The sequence below is a fragment of the Pterocles gutturalis genome, unplaced genomic scaffold (genome assembly GCF_000699245.1).
Source record: "Pterocles gutturalis isolate BGI_N339 unplaced genomic scaffold, ASM69924v1 scaffold6936, whole genome shotgun sequence".
NCBI classification, from domain to species: Eukaryota; Metazoa; Chordata; class Aves; order Pterocliformes; family Pteroclidae; genus Pterocles; species Pterocles gutturalis.
The window spans coordinates 54932-76945 of NW_010097760.1; the positions used below are offsets into that span (position 1 = coordinate 54932).

General features: G+C 36.9%; 1 protein-coding gene across 1 annotated transcript in view; it reads left to right on the forward strand.

Annotated features, from left to right (window-relative positions):
- Window positions 1–21600, forward strand: part of FSIP1 (fibrous sheath interacting protein 1) — a gene marked incomplete at its 5' end in the record, with an annotated part of 74257 nt that extends 52657 nt beyond the window's left edge. The window contains one exon of the mRNA XM_010086348.1: window positions 21025–21600. Coding sequence (XP_010084650.1) covers window positions 21025–21600 — 576 coding nt within the window. The remainder of the gene's footprint in view (window positions 1–21024) is intronic.
- Window positions 21601–22014: the final 414 nt, after the last annotated feature.

Here is a 22014-nt window from a genome sequence, read left to right on the forward strand (position 1 = left end):
TGCTAAGGACAGATTTTGTAAGACTTTTTTTTTTTATCAGTCTTTGCTAAAAAAACTGTCTACATTGCTAACCTTGCTACTCTGCTGATACCAGAATTAGTATCTCTATCCATAACTAATAAAAAAATAGGTTAGATTCTGTACATAGACTGAGTGTTTTCAAATTATCTGTTTGATGGACCTCATCAAGCTTAAATTACTGCATAAAGAAATCTCAGAAATATTAATAGTCAAAATTAAAGATGGTCACAAGAGTGGGTACTGAGAGACTGGAAATGGCAAAAGTAGTGCTTATTTTTTTAAAAATAATGAAACAATAACAAGGATGCAACAGCAAATGGATATCTTAAAAATAGTATCAAGACAAAGAACTTCCTGTGACAGGGTAGCAGACAGGCCATTTAGATAGAAACAATAGATTGAAGTTAGGTTCAAATATATTTACACAAGCAGGCTAGAAATATTTCAGTGTTTCACTGTCAGAATGTCAGTGAAATGTGGCTCTGGAGGGATTTGGCTCAGTTTTATTCTGAATTTTCATTTATGACCTGGAGATTGAAATGAGCAGTATGCTTATTAATTTTTGGTAGTATGAAGTTGACAAAACTGTCAATATCTTAAACTGGGATTGTATAGAAATGATCTAAAAAACTTAAGATGCAGTTCAGCAAGGTGCTGTGATTAGAAATAACAGCACAAATAGAAAGGAGAATAACTGTTTAGGTGGAAAGTGTCTCAGGTTTGTAGCAGGTCATAAACTGTGTGAGTCATGTTGCGAAAAATGTGAAACATAATACTGTGGTGTATAAAAATTAAGGCATATTTCTGCTCTGTGCATGTTTGTTAGGTCCCACGTTCCAGTTAGATCCCATTTAGAATCCTACATTCTGTTATGTGAAACTTAGTAAAAGAGCTGTGGACTGTTGGCGAGAGGGCAGAGGAGAGCATCAAACAATGTTGTAGTGCCTAGATCACAGACCTAGAAAATACCTAAATCAATATGGAAAGAACTAGGGGGTGTCTTCTAGTTGATTTTTCATATTTGTTTTTGAAATGTCTATTTTTCCATATGGGAAAAGGAAGATGTCACAGAATTTCTTACAAGTTAGAGCTAGATGCACTTACAACATGGCAGGCAGTAGTAATAGGGAAACACAGTCCTCAAATGAGTTAGTTATTACAAGACCTGGAGTGAATATGCTATATAAGACATTATAGGGAGGCTACAGTTTCCTTAGATTGTCAGTATAACTGTACCTGTAAAATGCTGAATACAAACTATTGTACATCTGAAGGCAATCCAACAACAGTCAGAGAATAATAGAATGGTTTGGGTTGGAAAGGAGCTTGGAGATTGAGTTCCGTGGGCAGAGACATCTCCCCCTAGCCCAGGTTGCTCAAAGCCTCATCCAGCCTGGCCTTGAACACCTCCAGGGACGGGGCATCCACAGCTTCCCTGGGCAACCTGTTCCAGTGTCTAACCACCCTCACAGGAAAAAATTTCATCCTAATATCTAATGTAAATCTATCCTCTTTCTGCTTAAAACTGTTAGCCCTTGTCCTATCACTACACTCGCTGATAAAGAGTGCCTCCCCATCTCTCCTGTAGCCCCCTTTAGGTACTGGAAGGCTGCTATAGGGTCCCTCAGGAGCCTTTTCTTCCAATCCCAACTCTCTCAGCCTGTCCTTGCATGGGAGGTGCTCCATCTCTCTGATCATCTTTGTAGCCTCCTCTGGACCCGCTCCAACAGGTCCATGTCTTTCCTGTGCTGAGGACTCCAGAGCTGGATGCAGTACTCCAGGTGGGGTCTCACCAGAGCAGCGTAGAGGGGCAGAATCACCTCCCTTGACCTGCTGGTCACGCTTCTTTTGATGCAGCCCAGGACACAGTTGGCTTTCTGGGCTGCAAGCGCACATTGCTGGGTCATGTTGAGCTTCTCATCAACCAACACCCCCAAGTCCTTCTCTTCAGGGGTGAAGAGAAGTCATCTATGAGGTGCATGTAAAACATCCTCAGGTGATAAAGAAGCATTCTTTCACTAAAAGAAGAGAGATCAATATGTACTGTGTAATGTATTTTTTTTTCATGGTGTGTTAACAGTCTGTGTAACACTGCCAAGTAAATGTTTCCGTTGATGCGTTTTATCTTTTCTTCCATTTTGAATTCTGTTGTATTTGAAAGCATTAAGTGTGGATTTGATTCTTTGAACAGTCATGAAGCCTCAATAAGAGCTAAAAATACTTTACATCTCAGGATATGCAGTATTAACTTAGCCTGAGACCTGAAATTGGTTTCATAATGTGAATACCTTATTGTTAAATAATGAATCATTTGGGAAAAAATGTAACCCTGGTATAGAACAGTATTTCCCCACCCTGGTACAGAACAACATTTCACAATTCATTAAATAGAATTGTTGGTCTACTAAGGCACATCTAGTAAATTTCTCATTGTCAAAGAAAACTCACAGAATTAGGAGTCAGTGAAACAAACTTGTCATTTTTATACTAATATTTAGAAAAGGAGAAAACTATTAGGGACAATAACTTTGAACAAGATGATTGAGTGGTAGTATTCATTTATAGTTTTGTGAATAAAATATAAGAGCTTTCAACCAAGGCTGAGAGGCTTAAAATAGTCTTTGAGCTATATGACTCACTTGGATTTCATGATGGGATATAGCAAGCATCAATTTAGTTTTATTGTGCAGATGTCTCATGTCTAGACTCTTTTACTAGAAATCTCTGGAGTTTTTCCTAGCTTGCAATCTGGGGCTTGTTCTTTGTGGTTGAATAAAGAAAATCTGAACTGGAGGAGGTTGTGGCTCTTAAGTCACTTGACTGTGCACTGTGGGAATAGACATGATATTTAGCACAAATTTGGTAAGTGCTTGGTAACTTGGCTGCCCATAAAACCACCTGAAGGAAGAAAAAAGTATATTTGAGGAGAGCGATCAGCAAGACTGGCAGAGAGGACTCATTATCCCAAGAGGGCTGTGAGATAAAGCAGGAGTATGCAATTTCTATATGGCTTAATGCAACATTGAGAATTTGAGTATTGTATTACTCTGTGCCATTTCTCACTCTAGAGAGTCCAGAAGTATGACTGCAGCAGTGGTACTGGTACTGACCATGGAGCTCTCATTAGAATGGATTCACTATGGACTGCAGATACTGTCCATGAGATCCTGAATAGATTCCGTAATAGCTCCGGGTTGAGTTCTCTGCTGCCTGTAACAGCTGTTTGCAGGACAGTTGGTATATGGCTTAACAGCAGCCATCCCGTTGGATGGCCATCCGGACATGGCTTTAGACTTGCATATGTATTTGATATATTTGACACAGGGCAGTTTTGTACTAAAACGTTCCTGGTGAATGTTTAACTTGACAACGAAATGCAGTGTAAAACACAGATGAATTTCATCTGTTCTTTCATGTACACTTACAATTTAAGATGTCTTTTATTTTTTTCTGAAGCTTTGTTTTGTAAGCTATCTTATGTAACCCAACAATTGGCTGATGATTTTTTTTTGTTAGAGTAGTCAGTCAAATAGTAACTTTAGCAAGCCCAGAAAAGGATGTAAACGTTTGTGAACAATGTGTTGTTAAACTGTTAGGATGATTTACCAAGACTGTTAAAGGAAAATTAATTAGCTTGGTGTGAGAAGATGAAATGTGAGAGTGTCCTCCTTGTGCTTATTGATGGTGGCACATATTGTTTTAGTTTTTTAAGAAATAGCTTTAAAATCTTGTGTTGGTTAAGAGTGTTAAATTCCTGGCATTGCATGAATTTTTTTCAGACACTCCTTTGGAAGTGTTTAAAGTTTATTGTAGTTTAACTAGAATCAGAATGCAATTGGTGGAAACTAGCTCACAAATCATGCTCCACAAGCATTATTTTCCTCTCATTTCCTGCAGAAAAAAGATATGGGTACAGATTGAAATACGAGATGTTCCTTTTAAACATAAGGGAAAAAAATACTGTAAGAATGATTGAACACTGGAACAAGTAACTAAGAGGTTGTGGAGTCTCCGTCCTCAAAGAGAGCCAGCACCTGACTGGACACATCGCTGAGCAATACTTGAGCAGGCTGTTTGGACTAGGCAATCTGCAGAGGTCCCTTCCAACCTCAACTACACTATGATTCTGTGTTTCTGTCTCTGATAAAATGTGTTCATATCTTTGAAGAAATCTGACGTAATATTTAGTATCTACTTGCATTAGCTTCTTTGAACCAAATGATTTTTGTATTTCTCTATTTTTTCTAATGCTTTTAAGTTATTTTCTTGGACAGCTGGAAAGACATACTATATTGGTTGACTGTTTCATGCTGAATAAACCAGGCAAGCTTAATATTCTTAATGTTTATCAAGAAAGGAAGAAATGCTTTAAAAGCATGAATATGAGGCTTTTGATTACCGTGTATGTGAACAGCATACTTCACTGTATGGATAAGGTCCATGTCTGAAAATTGTAAGAGTGGAATTTTTTCTAGACATGTTTATCTTTTTTTGTGGAAAATACCCTAGGTAAAAGTACTAGAGGATATATAGGTACCCTAAAGGTCTTGTGTTTTACAGGAAAAAAAATCCTCTTTATCAGGGAAATACAAATATTTAATACTGCTTTACAAGAATTTATCTTGTAGATGTCAAGGGAGGTGATGAGCAGGAGGGTCAAACTACAGTGTGCCATTCTGTAGTGGTTCTGAAGGGCCTTGCCCCAGAGCAACTCCTTGAACAAGACAGAATTAGAAAGGAAAATAAGTTTTATAAAAGCTTTTGCCCTTCACCTTCTGTAGGCTATGAGTTCCTTGACGTTATTAAAAGGCCCATCCTATAATCTTGCATCTGGATATTGTCTGTGGCTCTACTCAAGCTCCTTGTAGTTATATGACAAGAATACTGAAACATGCAGGTACAAAGAGTGGATCAGTGTGCCGTGGCATTAGCTCATGTTATTTTCTCTCATCTGAATTGTTCATGTCTTCAAAATGTAATGTTCTCTTCAGATAGTACTGTAAAATGTGCAAGGTAATTGCATTCAAAAAACTACCTGTGGCACTTATCCTTAGGAATGGTTTTAGTATGTGTATTAATGCTGTAATTTTAATTACAGTTCTGTACTTTTATGATATCAGACATACTGTGCAATATAGGCTGTGTAGATAGCTGGTAATTTTAGGATATATAGAAGTCAGGATTAAATAGTAATAAAGGATTCACTGAACTGTGCCAACAAATCAGATGTGATTACAGTCTGTGTCAATGCATATGCAGAGCTCAATGTGTGCTGATGAACAGGCTGTAGTCCATTTACTTATGTTATTTCTTTGTGTGAGGTAAGTGAAAAGGATAGTGTAAGTATGGTCCTAAATTATGTGAAATATTTTATGAAGGCAGTAATTGAGAAGGTTGAATTAAATGTTCCTTCATTTTTATGATGTATGTCACCTCTTGTTTTTAGATCTGTTCATCAATATATTTACTTTTATTTTTTTGTGATCTTATCATTATGTGGTTCTAAATAAAATATTTTGCTTTAATATTCAAATAATGTAAGATGTAATCAATTGCAGTTCCTACTGTTGCTAATTTCTGTTGTCAGAAGAAGTACAGAATACAGTTTTCTCTTAATTGTTTTACTTTTTTTTTGTGTTTACCTTTCTCAAACTTATTTTTTCCTGAAATCTCAGTTTTGCAGTCACTTGTATGAATAAAAACACAGCATTGTGTGAAGTGATTTGTAGGTCTGAGTGTACTCTATCTTTGGTCTTTATCTCATTTATGATAGAAACTTTATATAGATCTTTTAGTAGCAATGAAGTTTAGCAGGTTGAACTTCTCTTGTTTAATTTGCAGTAGCTTCATAGTCACAGATATTTTTTAAATTCAGGATCAAGTTCACTTTTGTGTTAGGACAAGAGATAGAGTACGATGGATCGTTAGTTCCCTGACTCTCAGACTGTTTTTGTCGCACAATCTGTTGGCACCTTTTATGCAGTGCTCTAACTTCAGACAGGCATGGTTTTATACTGTAGCTATAACCAGATGTAAACGCTCAGAGCAGGGCAAGGCCTTCTTTCCCCTCTTTGTTACAGTATGCCCCTTCTTACAGGAGATCGAGTACTTGGCCCTTGGGGCTGTCCAAAAGCCAGAAGATTCCCTCCTGACAGAACTCTCAACCAAGTACTGCTCACTGGAAATAAAGAGACTTCATTTGAAGAAGGGAAGCTATCCTTTTAGATCTTATCTCATTATATTTGTTGTATTAACAAATATCCACCACTCTTTTTAAAATTTTTTATTTGTTTATTTATTTTTAATTACAAGAGCAAAATGTTAAGGTTTTCAGTATGAACTTTTTTCTTGTGTCATGAGAAAAAGAAATCTTAAGTTCCTCATTACAGAATTTTTTAGAATTCTTTGATGAGTCTTGTTATTCCTGGATATCTTTAAAAGATGGATTTTTTTCCATATGGGTTTGTTTCATGAACATATGGGTCTGTTTTGTGGTTTTGGGAGATACAGTGACCCAGATTTTCTCTCCATGTCCTAAAGTCAAATATTGGGATTTTTTTTTAAATTGTATAATTGAATAGCTAATCCTGCCGAATAGGAATTTGCATTGTATGCATCCACTTTGCTTACTAATATATTATTAATACTCTATTATTTTGTACTGTTCTCATTTGAAGCCTCTTCCTGTGCCCATCCTGATATTTCTGGTTTTGTGAATAAGCTAGTAAATTATTAAATTAATTCATTGGGGTGCATGCTGGGCATATACTTGCACACCATCACCCTTACTCCACATATATAGATATAAATCAAGACAGTGAGACAGACTTAAATCACTGATTCCTTTTCATCAGTGAGACTTTTTTTTTTTTTAAATAAGATGTGAATTTCTACCAAGTAAGCCCTCAGAACATTGTGAGAGAAAGGTGGGTACAGTGGCTTAGCTAACTCTCTGCCTTCCCACCTTGGGCAAGTCACTTAAAGCTGTATTGAGTGAATGTATGTTAATTCCTGGACTTTCTCTGCACTTCAGGGTGAGGATTATGTGCTTTAGAATAATATTCAGAGCAGCCAGTTTACTGAGCTGGGAACAGCCTAAGGCAAGCTTATAAGAGCAGAAAGACCCCCAAAACCCAAGCCTGTCTGAACTCTCACGCTTTCTGGAGCTTAGGTATTTTATGTGGCCTCCAGTCAGGTGCCTTTGTCTTCTTAAGATCTAAAACCTAGAGAAACTTTGTAAAGCTATGCACATTTAAAACATTCTTGTTTCAAACAAGGAAAAGCTCTTCTAATTTCTCTGTGTACGTGATGGTTCAAACATTTGCCTAGCAATGGTAGAACTAAATTTAGTTCTTCATAAGTCTGCTGTTTCAAACTACGTCTGTGATGTTCTAAGAGAAAACCATCCATCCTCAATAGGCTATAGAATAGATTCAGTGCAGTACTATTCATGGCTGTCATTGAAACTGAGGTCTATTTTGCGAGGAAAGCCAAGACAAAGAGAGAATGCCTGAAAAGGTAGAAGATGTTATGACCTGGTTCTTAGCACATCCAGCTCTGAGTAGAGAGACTGCAGTGCCCTAATCCCCTTTCCCCAGAGTGACTTGAGGATAAAATACGAAAACACCTATGTCATGTCCCTCCTCTTGTTATTCTCTCCATGCTTCAATTTATGGCTTTTTAGTATGGAGACTTAGAGCCTGTTGCTTCCAGTAGCCAATATTAAACTGGCTCATGTAAAATTATAAATGTAACATGTACCCATGCATAAAGTAAAACAGCCTGCATCAAATGCATCAGGGGCATTAAAAGAATTCCCATATCAAGTCGTGCTTAGTACTGTAAGGGGACACATGTGTGAACAGATTCCACAAGGCAAGAACAAGTTGTTTGTGTCTCCTGCCAGGCAGACCCCTCAGGTCCACAGTTCATTTCTGATGTGTCATGGTTTAAACCAAGCTAACAGCAAACACCACCCAGCCACTCGTTCACCCTCTTCCCTCCCTGAGATGGGGGAGAAAATTAAAGGGGTAAAGGGAAAAGAGACTTGTGGGTTGAGATAAGAAAACTTTAATAACTGAACTACAATAATATTGAAAATAATAATAACAATGATGATAATATACACAAATAAGTGATACACAGTACAGCTGCTCACTACCCAATTACCAAGGCTCGGCCCCTTCCTGGCTAACAAGCCCAGAGCAGCTAAAAGTCCCGAAACTGCAACCCTGGAAAAGAAATAAAAGCCCGAGAGTTGACCGAGAGAGAGAGCTTCCAGACAGACCCTAATCTATATACTGGGCCTGATGTGCATGATATGGAATAGACCATTGGCCAATTTAGGTCTCAATTCTAAACCTAAAGTTGAATCCCAAGCCAGTAATTGGGGCTGTGCTCCCTCCCAGCTTCTCCTGCCCCTGCACACACTGGCACAGCAGAGATGCTGAAGAGTCCTTGACTGTCCTGGCAACAGCTATAAACATCAGTATGTTATCAGCTGCCTTCCCAGCAGAAATCCAAACCAGCCCCTTACTAGCTACTATGAAAAAAGTTAACTCTGTCCCAGCTGACACCAGGACATCATGTCTCTGGAAATGATAGAGTGTCATTGTGTGTCTCAGAATCATGATGTGTCTTTCTTAATTAAAACTGATTCATTTTAGAAATCAGATATAGCTCTCAAATTGTGCCAGCTGGGCTGGGATACACACATATAATCCCATTGTAGAGGCTATGCTACTACACAGCATCGTCCTTCCAGATTGCAGCTGTATCCAATCTTGGTATTTTTACAGATTTTTATATCTATAACCGCAACAGGTTTGATATTGATGTATGTTTTTATTATTGTAATTAGCATTAAAAATAGATACTTAGTATTTCCATCTCTTTTAGTATGCTCTTATTGCGTCTTATGCAGTATAATAATGCTAGAAACTGCTGCTAAACTACGTGTTTTCAGAGGTATGTATCTTTCTATGAACATCTGTTATATTTGTCTTAGCTTGACACATGACCTGTGTTTCAATCAGATCCTTGGTGCATTTAACTTGAATAATTTGCCCATCTATCCTAAAACTCCTCTAAAAGTTTGAAATATTAATAAGTTTAATGGAAAAGCATGCTACCTAAGCAGTGAGTGTCCTCAGTTAAAGAAGTTATGACAAATATTTATCATCCACCAAAAGCTGCTGATTTTTGTTTCAAAAAATATGATCTGTTATTTTCTCAATGTGTTTCAACAGGAACTCTCTGTCTGAATTAGCCTAATGAATCAGTAGCTTTCTGCTAAGTGCGTGGAAGATGCACAGAAAACACTTGACTCTCTCATTGCCTACCGATTCAGTGGCTGTGATTCCACATAAGTGAGAGTAGTGTCCTCTAAAACCAACAATGTCATCATTAATTCATCAGAAACACAGCTGTGAACTTTGGTTGTTTTTTTTTTACCAAAGCAACCGGGCAAAAACATTCCAATGTGCGGTAAAGAAAGTTCCAAGCAACTGGGGTGCACAGAGCTTTGTGTTTAAGCCATTGACCTTGTAATGTGATCACACAGACTTTTTGTAAATTAATCTTTCAGATCTTATGAGTGACATGTGAACTTTGGCTTTATGGGCAAAAGACGGACTCCAGCTCCAGTTGAGTCACCTGTATCCCAAATGCGTGATAAATTTACATAACTTTCTTTTGAAAAACATGAGTCTTTTCATGCTTTCATGTCTTTCACTAGGGGAAATATAAGACTTTTTTTCCTTTTTGTGCAGTGGTGTACATCATTGAATATAAATGGGATTGTCCCAAGCTTAATTTAAGAATATATTTTAGCTATTCCTATAGCAATTATATGTTTCAAACTGCAAAAAATTTACTGTGAGCTACATGCAGCCGTACCATGTTACATTTTGGTAATTTGTTTGTTGTTTCTAGAATTGTATTAATTTCCCTAAAAGTAAAATTTCTTAGAATCAGTGTTTACACAGCTGTTTTGAATTACATTTTACATGTGAGCATGTTCTGCAGAAAATGGGTGAAAAATTCAAACACTAAAATATTCTTGTGTCACCAAGACATTATTTTTTAAACGGTGAGTCTTTTTGCTATAAAGCAAGCCTTTAGATTTCCACATGAGCATAATTATTTTTTTGTCCCTGGTGCAGGAAAGCTGGTATGCTTGTGCTTAGTATATGCTATTTGGGCTATCTGTTTTCCTGCACATCTGTCACTTGGCTTGTGGTATTCTCTTTGGTGATGAGGAGTAAGTACAGGAGCATGGCCAGTGTGGTTGTGTGACCTGTTGAAAGCTGTCGTTGCTTCTAGTTACAAACACGTGTCCATCTCATATTTACCAGGAATGGGTTTAGCAGGAAATGAGTAAGTGGAGGGAAGGAAACATGTACTACAACGTTATGTTATGTACCTCTTGCCCTATAGTTTCCATGGTCAAATCAACTGTCTCGGTGAAGTGAGTGAAGGCTTTCTTGCTTTTTATCTGAATGCAGATAGCTGTGCTTCTGATTACATGAACCGGGATAATAACAATAAGGAACTGCAACATTTTGAATGTACTTTTCTAGATGTCTTTGTTCTGGGCCGTGAGAAAGGATCTGTGACTCAGAAAAAGAACAGCAAAAGATGCTGTAAAGGGTTTTTATTTATAAGGCCTAGAGAATTAAGAACTATTAGAAATATAGTGGTAAAGTAACTGTGAGGTATTTCCTCATCACTCCAGAAGAAAAAAAAGGAGGTTGGTTCTCCTACCTGATCTTATAATGTTTATGCTGTTTCTAGTTTGGCAAGGACATAAAATACATGGATTTTGGTTATAATAAGATAAGAAATTTATCATACCAGCAGAAATATGGTCGTTGGTATTGATGCACATTTACTATACGTGTTAGACAAGCCTGAGGAAAAACTATATGGGTTTTAATAAATGATCAAAACTAATGTTTACTTTAACAACTAGACTTTCTGAAGAGTGACCTTTGTAGTCAGACAAAAAAATGAATAATATAATTTTGCATTTGTAATTAAAAAGAACAGCTGACACACATCAAGTAATAATAATAGATTACAACTTGTTTTACCTCAGTCTTAGCTTTGTTACGTGGTAAATGTAAATTTTCCAGTAATGTATATTTGAATGTTTCAAGGTTTAACTCCTGTTCTTGTACTTACTGAAAGGATCCACTCCTCCCCCGTCCTCAAAATCAAGAACGGGTTCAGGCAGGCTTGAAACTCCAAAGAAAAGGTTTTCCCTAGGGCAATATTGTTCATTACATTCTTCCTAAAAGGCTTTTGGGTTTTCGTTTTGAATGGAAATAGTAGAGCCAGATGCAGGTATCTCATTTCAAAATACCCTTCCATTCTTTAGAAAAGAAAAAGATTCTTCATTATTGTCTTCCTTTTTAAAAAATATTTTTTTCAGCACTCCATAAAATAATGCCCACATTGACAAGCACACCTGCAACCTGATGTTCCCTGCAGAAACTTTGCACTTGCCCTGTGGCAACAAGCCCCACCAAACACAAAATGAAAAAAAAAATTTTATCAATTCTTTCTCTGACCTCTCATAGGCAGAGACTGAGATGTGGCAAAACTATCCCTACTTTACTCATTTATCTGTACTCATGTACAGTGATTTTTCTCTAAAAGGCAATGACAATTTCATAGATTTTAGACGGACTGTTCCTTAGTGAGTGTAATTATTCATGCCATAAATTAAAACGGTCAGAAACATTTCACGAGCAGTAAATGAGAAGTTGATTTTTTTCTTTTTTTTCAAGAGACTTAATACTCCTGCCATTGTGTGAGGTAGGATTCTGTATTTGCAATTCACATAATTACAAATATTGCCAACTTCTCTTTCTTTTTCCTCCAAGTTGTGTAATTTTTGGTACTGTTAAAGCTCTAGATTTTTGCAGTCCAATAATTGCACTAAAATCTTTGCTCCTATTAAAAGAGAGAGAAAGCCAAGCCTTTCTTTAAAACTGTAACAATTAACAGATCAGAACAAGAAAAAAATTACCATTTCAGATGTACCAGACCTGCTATTTTTGGAGAGGCATCCTGGTTCTCAAGTGTTTGAGCGTTTGCATTTGCTGATACATGGCAATACTGTATATGCTTATATTGAGCTTGTGGGATGAACTATAACAACAAGACAATGAAAGCTAAGCCAGTGTAATACATTATGGGTCTTGTTATTTAAAACTATGTGTTGTTACATTTCTGTACTTCAACATATTTCTCGGAAACAAGTTTCTGAAAAGTAATGTCTTGTATACCTTTTTCTAATCTTCTGTGTTTTGCCAAATTTCTGTTGTAATATTGACCTCTACTTCTTCCCATTTATTCTCTTTTTGCTTAGTATAATTTGAGTTATGTTGTCAAAAGGCTTCAGTCAGAAAGGCTTCAGTTTTAAAACAATAATTTGTAAGCAAAACTCTAACTGTTCTTTTCTTTAGATTTTAGCTGGGTTGAGTTACAATCTGAAGTGCTGGTGTCTCTCTGACACCTGTGTAGACCTTGGGGAACGACAGTTAACAATAGTACTTGGCTGAGTCCCTTGCTTTCAGAAAGGAATACTGTCATCTGTGTTTGATAGAGTCAAAACCTCTGTAAGCAAACCACATTTATAAAAGAAACTATGTGCTTTTTTCCCTAACTTGGACAATTGAGATTGTACACTACCTGTATTACTTCACTAGAGAACACTGCGGGTTTCTTTATTTTGTGTCCTGGTTAAGAGCACAGGACTCTTAATCTCAGGGTCGTGGGTTTGAGCCCCACATTGGGTAAGTGGGTGTGTGTGAGTTGGCCCCCAGCCAAGGGCAAACCCATCACATCTTGTTGTTCTGCATACAGAACTTCCTTCATAGCATAGTTCTGCTGTTGGGCGGGGAAGCTTCCATCTCCAAAATATATATCACAGGTCAGGTTTACCATGTTTTATAGAAGTCAGCATTCAGAGGTGCGTGTTGCTATTGATACACCAGGCCAATTAATAAGATTCCCTTTAAAAGATAGTCCTAACGAGTGTCAGGAAGTATGCCCTGAACTCCTAGAATACGTAATCTATTACTTTGTTCTTTTTTAAGCTTCTGCCTATAGTTGCTTTGGTGAGTCTTTGTGGCTTACTGCTCCTTCGGCCAGTCCTTCTTATTTTTAGTAGGACTAAACTGCACCTAACTACAGAGGTCACCTGGATCATGTGTTTGTGGCTTCCCTGCTCTCCACCTTCTTGGGTGAAGGCATTTTGTTAGTTTTAAGTTTTATTGGTGTTTCATCACTTGCAATAAAGTTTTTTATGTTACAGAGAAACAAATCTCCATGTCCTTAGTTTTATTACTGTTTATATTTGCTGTTACCTCAGTAGACTGTGGACCCCTGAGTACTCTTAAAATCTTAAAAGATACTTTGTTGCAGAGTTTTACAATTGCTAGAATAAGATACTGTGGTACCACTATACTACACTGTATCTAGGGGGGAGGAGAAGCCAGCTTAACCAAAAGAAAAATAAGTGGGTTTTTTTAACAGAAAACAGCTGCAACCACATCAAGGCATTTTTGTCTACTCTACTGGCTTTGCTGAAAATTAAAGCCACAACTTAATAATATTCAAGGAAGATAGTTCTATGGAATGAAATCTGTTAAATGCTTAATAATAAACAGTTAAAAACACAAAATGGGGTGTTTAGGAAACTGGTTTTGAATGCTAAATAGCCTAGATTGCAGAAGTTCTGCTGCTTCAGTAGAGGCTAGAAAATGAAAGTCTTATTCAGAATGATTGTAAATACCAGTTCAGGGGTTTGTGTCCTACATTTTCTCAAATATGTTGAGTGTGTTCAAATAAAAACAGCTTACTTTCTAACCTAAGAATACTTGAAAGTGTATGACATTAGGGCTCTAAAAGCAGGGAGCTATCCATTTGTTGAGGAAGATTTTAGAAATGAGGGAAAAAAAATAACACAGTGACTCTATATATAGTATAATGCTTAGTTTTTTGTGTCTACAAATGCAGTAGATTAGATGAGCTAAATGTTGAACTAATCTGAAGTTAGAAGAACTTGAATTCTTGCAAAACATTTGTTGACAACCTTGGAGTAGGTGGATTTTAAATTCAAAGTGATTTGAATCAGAGACTTTTATAACTGTGATATTTAAGTCGGGGAGGGGTTACATAATGATTTATGCAGCTTTTAAAATTCTTAAACTTTTAAATTCTTTTTCTAAAGAACTCTTGACTCATTGTTTAGTGACTACTAGGATATGTCTGCCCTGGCTAGGAAAATAAACTGTATGCAAATTTAATTTACACAGTTTAATGTCTATTTAGAGTTTTAGTGCTTACCTTTTGTTCTGTTAAAGACACTGAGTAAAATTTCTTCCTTTGTTGATTCCTGCTTACTAGAAGTTTGTGCCCTGCTGCTTATGGTGGAAGCTGGAGTATAATTCAGTAGCAAGACAACAGTGTTTAAAAACCATTGAAACGTAACTATTTTTTTTAATTATACAGTATATACAAAAGTCAAATATGCTATACAGTTACAGCAGGATTTGAATCTTAGGGCAAGAGGTACCAGAATGCTGCAAACACTGGTTGCAATTAGGGAGGAGAACAGAATAACATTATAAAATTTTAGGATATCTTTTGGGCAAAACCAGATTTCATTGTGATGTTGGAAGAGTTGTTTGGGTTTGTTTTTTTTTAAATACCCCTGTTTAAAGCTACTTGCCTTCTGATGAAAAGGAAGTATTACTTGCAGTTAGTGGATTGATCCTATTGCTTTAACAGTCTAAAATAATGGATTTTAGAAGGATGCATAAGTCTTATGTTATGCATGCTAATGGAAATACAGATATTAATGAGTTATATTTTGTATTTTAACTTTTTAGGTTTAAATCTAATACTGTTTACAAATACCGTATTTGGTTCAGTTAATGAAAATGGAGCTTCAAAGTCACTATCTTCCTCTAATGCATAGGCAATTGAGAAAAATAATTACATAATCTTCAATTACTTTAAAAATATTAATTTTTTATTAATAAATACATGCCTGATAGGAATACTTAAAACTTTAAACCTGTGTGACATTTTCAAATCTTGTTTCCTAAGGTTGCCTTCTGAAAACTTTGGTAAGGACATACAAATTTAGATTTTGGGGTCCCTGGGTGAAAACCTCATTGCTAATATGCAGACACCTAGAAAATGTTACACATCCTGCAGATCAAAAGCTACCATTAAATGAAGCTAAAATTGGAAGTAAGCTTCAGAAAGTGAAGGGTAAAAAGTGCAACTTGGAGCAATTCAGAAATTAAGCTTTTTGAATCTTTAAAAGTTATACAACTATTTCCATACACTTCCAAGAAGAAATTAACACAGCTGCTGAAATCTCTTCATTATATCCTAGTGTAGTCCCATGCAAACTCTACAGCTTCGAGTAATGTAGCTTAATGTCTATGGCATCAAATGAGAAGAAAATAATTGTAAAAGTTGTTTTACCTTCCTTTTTTCGTTTCTACTTCTGTCACCTTTGGCAACCAGTTGCCTTCTCTTTCTAAAGTCTACAGGGAGTGGCATAGCTGATGAAGCAGTTTTTTGTTATTTGCACATTCAAACCACAAGCAATTGACTGGATATTTTTGAGAAAGATAAAGTAAAAACACCTATTATGCCTCTTTGTAATGACTGAAATATGCATGTTTAAATTAATTTTGCCTGCAATAACTTGTCATAATTATTTTTACTTGTATAACCTGTAGGCTGTCTTAAAAGTCAAAAAGAAATTAAGTGCTGGAATTACCATGGCTTTGCTTCACAATTTTCACCTGCTTTGCTACTCTAAATAAGAACAAAATTGTCTAAACTCTTGTTCCCTTTTGACTTCTGTGAAGATTTCCCTTTGTCAGATAAAGGGGAAAAAAATCCTTTAAGGCTTTCTATTTCCAATTTATTAGTGAAGTTTCTGCCTCTGGCCTCCCAGTGAACGGATTGGGGCTGTGCAATAGGCTGGGAGGGAACACAACGAGGCAGATGAACTGAACTAACCAAAGAGCTATTCTGTGCCATATAACATCATACACAGCAATAAAAAGGGAAAAGAGAGGGTTCTAGGAAGTTGCCCATCTTTTGCTCAGGAACTGTCTGGGTGTTGGTCTACCCATGGGAGATGGTGAGTGTTTGCCTTTGCATCACTTGTTTTGTTTTCGTTCTCTTCTGTCCGTTCTTCTTTGCTTATTAAACAATTTTTATTTCTATCCACAAGTTTTATTACTTTTATTCTTCCTTTCCTCTTCCCCTGCCCCACTGGTGTGGGGGGTGGGAAGTAAGCAACAGCTGTAGGGTGCTTAGCTGCCTGCGGGGGTTTAACCCATGACAGTCTCATAGGGACATATTCCCATAATTTAAATTAGTTTACAAGTTATGGACACCAATCCTGACTTCTGTACTGCAAAAGAAGTTTGGGCTTTAAGCATTTCTGGAAATTGTAAGGAGTTCCCCCACAATGCCATTATGTGTCTGGTTTTGTGTGCAGCATGTTAATATTGCAAAGTGGCACTGACCAGCACTGGTCATAGACAGGTGTGTGGTGCATAAAGGTGGGACCTTGGAGTTGGTGGTGCACATGGAGTTGAGCAGTGTGGAGATACAAGGCAAGGATTGTCTTTTCAAAGCAGAACAGAACTGCTTGAGAAACTGTTAATAAGTCATGAAGTAAGTTCCTGTGCTGATATGTCAAAAATCTGAATGTTGTCTCAATAGATTACTGTATTCTTAGAATGGAGTCTTTTTATCAGGAAGAGAGCAGTTACTTTAGAATTGACTGTTGCAGTCCTACACATCAGTAAAAATGTAAGTAAATCAGAGTAAATCAAGGTAAATTTTTTCAGGCAAATAAAGTATCATAAGAACTGTTGAGTGTAATACTTTTAAGAAACAAAATATGCGCATTTGCAGACATGCCAGCTACATGAGTCCTTAAATAGTCCTGGCTTTCTAGTGCTTATTAATTTACTGTGTGTTGTTTTATGACTATTTACTATAATTAGAAATAATCCTGACATATTAGCCTTCTCCCTATGCTAAAATCTGATGAGGCCTTTCAGTGTTAGTCTGTTTCTGCTACTGTGAAGATGTGGAAAACAAGCCTAAAGCTTTGAACTTGCAAGCCCCTTAGTCACAGCAGGTCTGTCCACAGCAATCTACAAGTTTGCATTCCTACCACATGCAGTAAGGTTTTCTCTATAGACCCATGCCACTGAGGAATTCAGCAAGGAACAAGAAATCTTCAGTTAGACAAGGGCCACAAGTGTGTGAAAAACTAGCCACATATAAACAGTAAAGGTCATTAGCAGGCTCCTAAACTCCTGGCTAGGAATTAGTTTTTTGGATCATTAACGGTAAAAAGCCTAGGGAATGAATGGGACTCAGGGTCCTATTAAAAATTAGCCAGAACAATTAAAAGATTTTCCAATTTCTAATGGGAACCAGACCTAATAGCTCATTTTCCCTTGTCTAGTGGGCTGTTTCTGCATTTTGAATGACATTAATTTTATGACCTTGTATTTTTAAAGAAATATCTTGAAGTATCTTTCCTGTATAGGAGTTGTAAATTATTTACAGTGAGGGCAGTGAAAGCTTGGGAGAAGTAGAATCTAGTGTCTCCCTAAGACTGTGTTACTGATTCCAAGTCTTGTGACCCTAAATTAGTACAGTTAGCTGTGACAGGATTTCTTCTGGTGTGTGCAAATACATACTTTGCAGACTCCTAATAGAACTGCTGTATTATGTGATCCCATGAGTTAAAAAGCTCATTTGGTTGCAAATGCACAGCCTTTTTTGGTATGAGGTGTCTCTCCTTAGAGTATTACATGTGTCCCTAAACCCAGTTTTCTGATTTGAACAGCAGCCTTTCTGCTTTCATTTCAATGTAAATTTCCTGCTGCTGAGTGGATGACTGATGGCCATTTAAGAGCTACCTTCTCCTCTACTGTATGTTATTCCTTAACCCTAAAATTACTTTGGCACAAGAAAATGGTGAACAGTAAGCCTTTGTTATTTTAAAATGTAATTTTTTGAGAGGTATGTTAAATACTTTTTCTTTCCTTATCTTTGCATCCTTGCAAGCATGTCTTACAAAACAATCCAAAAGGAGGAAGAATTAAAGAAAGAACAAAAATAAGTAATGTTTTACGCTGTCTGCTTTGCCTGCAGGCCCGCCACTCTGGAGAAAAACAAGCCCACAAGTCACCAAACTTTTTCACTGTAACTGTTATACTCATTCCCCTCCCCATTCATGAATTTCCCCACCTAGCCCTCTGGTAATAATCAAGGTAATCTATGGACTAATTGTCAATACAAGCCATATGATTTTCCTGAAAGGAAAAAAATATATTTCGACAAGGAAAACTAGATTGCAAATAAATGGGATGGGATGGGATGGGATGGGATGGGGCAATAAAAGGATGAAAGAAAAGCAGGACAAGGTGATCTTCCTCACTATGTTCATTTTATACTCAGTCATTCGTTTGCACCAGATGCAGAATTCCTTTCTGCAGTGAGTGAATTGCCCTGTCATTAACATAAAATTAGCTCCAAATGATCTTGGCCAAGAGCTTTGAAATACCACATACTCAAAAACATGTGGGAATCCATGTGGGTTTCCAGATGTGAGAATCTTCTGTGATACAAATATAGTTATGTTTACATAGCATAATCTACTCTGTGGATATGCTCTAGATGCAGCTGTGCTTCCAGTAGTGGTATAACTATGAGACTGTGCTGCTCTGCCTGAATGAATGCGTCTTGTTTCTTACAGTGCGTCCACTCTAATAATGACTACTTGTAAACAGACATTGTCCTGCAAGTTAAAATACTTGTTCAAGAAATGTAAGAATTCAGCATGGGCTAGTAGATTAGATTGAGAAAGAAAATTTGAAAAATTCCATGTTTAATTTTTGATTCGTCATGTGTTTTGCTGCTGACTGTTTTTCCCTGTCTTACTTTTCATCTAGGATTAAAATCTAAAAGCCTGAAAAAAGTTTGAAGATGTCATAATTTTTTGTGTTATCCAGATAAGTGCTTACGGTTGTGGCTTGATTTTCGTTGTATTATCAAAAGTACATTGATTGATACCAAGATTAGCTGGATCTCAATGTAATTACCTGATTTTATGTTCATCTAAATAAAGCTTTCTACAGATAATGATAGTTTGTCAATGCTCTGGGGTTTTTTTTTGTTTGTTTAAAAGCCCTTAACATCTCTATTTCTTTAATGCAGTTGTCTTCTTTTGTGTGTGTAGGAAGTGAACTCAAAGTGGCTTTGATAAGGAAATGGGTCTGTGCAGGAAAAGACTAGTGGGTGAAATAAATCTATAAAAATGACTTTAAGTACATCAGCTAGTGCCTGAACTGTAAAGTAATCAGTGTGTAGTAGCAGTTATTAGCTATTATCAGTGTGTGAACATATAAATACGGAATAGTGACTGAAAGTAATCTAGAATGTCTTTCTTGTTCACTTTGTAGTATCACCGTGTAATTTTTAATAGCCACAAGAAGTTTTACAAATAAGTACTATTTCCTTCTGTACTGAAAACTGTCCCCATTCATGAATATGAACAATCAGTTTTCAGGTACTTGGGCTGTGATCGCATCATGTCATATACATCTAACAGGGTCATATCACTCCCATAGTTGGATAAGAGACCTTCAAGGAAAAAAAATTGGCTAGACATCTCATATTGATCTTTCCTCTGAAATGACAGTAGCTCCATGCTCTAGCACAATGTAAAGTAAATTCTGTCTGATAGTCATTACACAGTGACTCAAATAATTGTTTGACATAAATCACTGCAGCCTTAGGGAGTTCATCAGATGGTCAACTGATCCTGTGTCTCCTGGAGGTTGGGTAAAACTGAGGTTGATTGTAGAAAGCATCTTTTTCCATTAAATGTTGCATAGTTCTTATTTATAATATGTTTTATTATATCTTCTATCTCTCAGATTTCATGGGCAAATGTATTGTGCGTATCTAAAATATGGCCTGTACTTTTCGTTACGATCTTTAAATTGTCAGGGAGTATCGTGCTTCTCTATTACCAAGGAGCATTAAGGATTGTGAAAGCTAGAAGTAGCTCCCCGTTGCAAACTTTTCTAAGCAAAATATCCTTCGCTAGTCTTCACCATTACCAGCTAATATCAGTCATTATCTTTAATATCGAATTGTAAGAAATGTCCGGTAAAGGAAACCTGCGTAATAAAAATGATGGGAGTGCACCACTGTCTGAATAAGAAATTGACTGAAGAGATAACACCTGTGAGCTATCCAAGCAGTGACAGCTTGTAGAGAGCAGTAAACCTGTTGTACAGAGATGGGGCTTTCTTCCGTTACGTGCCATGGCATAAACTTGACGTTGTAGGTCCTGTAGATGAGTAATGCATGGGCTTTTTGTCACATGGTGGACATGTCACATGGTGGGCGCTGTGTTGCATTTCTGCAGGGAGCAGCTGGGAATATTTCAGTCAATCTTTGTGGGCTGGTACTGTCCAAAACCATTTTTGACCCCAGTTGCATTGCCCCCAACAGCTGAAAGTCTTTTGGCAATGTGCTGTTTTGCTTTCAGTAACTAAAATCTGAAAGTGTGTGTGTGTCCGTATGTATACACAACAAGCCAAGACAGACGAAAAAGTAAATGCTTTGGTAGTTAAAAAGCAGTGATATCTAGTGGAAGACTAAGTAAAATGAAAGGCCTCTCAGTGTCTTGTGGACATCTGACTTCTTTCCTAACTTACAGCATCTAATCTGTCTAGAACCTAGTGAAGACATTACATAAATGATGCATTTATGTAAATGTATATTTAAATTCAGTTTGAACTGAAAAACATTGATATCAGTTTAAGAGTTTGCCAGTGCATTTGTATCTCTCAAACTGTTTTATGGTGCTGCTTTTCATTAATTATATTTTGACAGAAGAAATTCTTGCCCTTTTTTTTTCAGACTGAAGAACAAACAGGACTCTCTGAAGAGCAGCTTAAGACCCTTCTGGAAGAATGTATGCAGACTCGGAGAACAATAAGCAACGTTACCATGCCAAAGTCTCAGGAATCTCTTTCTTGTGGATTAAGTCCCCCTTGTTACACAAGTCAAGACTACACTCTTCACTCCACATCTACTCTTTCCAAAATGTTAGTTGAAGACCATATTGTAGGGATGTTAACGACTCAGGAAAGGGCTGGACTCGAAGACAAAAGCTTATGTGTTAATACAGAGGGTGAAATCCCTGGCTACTATATCAGCAAAGCGTTGGCTGATAGTCACTTATCAAAGGATTCACTGGCCCAAACAGAGGAACCTGATGACCTAGAAGTTTTACAGAAGATGGGAGTTAAGAGTATTACTGAAGGTTACTTTATGTCAAGAGCACTCAACACAAAAAGGTTGAAGAAACCTTCTTTCTTGGGTGAACCATTATATTGCATCAGCATGAACAATGAGCCATCCACAGAGGCTGACATTCTCAGCATACCACTGCAAACCAAAGGAGGTGAGGCTCTTAACAACCCTTTAGAATAGGCTTTTGATTATGATGAAAAAAACCCAAGCAGGTTCTCACCAGAGGTATGCACCAATACACACTAATTATTATGGTGGGGCAATGATGTACTTTTATAAAACATAAAACTGTGCCAAAAATAATGCACACAAAATAACAGAATGTTTATTAAAATTCTTGCCCTGGCATAATTGACTATAAGACTAAGACTCTTACAAAATATATTATCCAAGTTGATTATTTCTGTCAACTGGAAAACAGTGTTGACAACACATATAGATGATGTTTTTGGTAGTGGGAAGTCATATTCCCTGTTCTGTTGAGAGCAAATATTCTCCCAGTAGTTTGTATAACAATTCACACAACAATCCAAGTGTTTCTTAAGGGTTTTTAATAAGGTAAACTCAGTAGCGTAGAAACAAACATGACCAGCT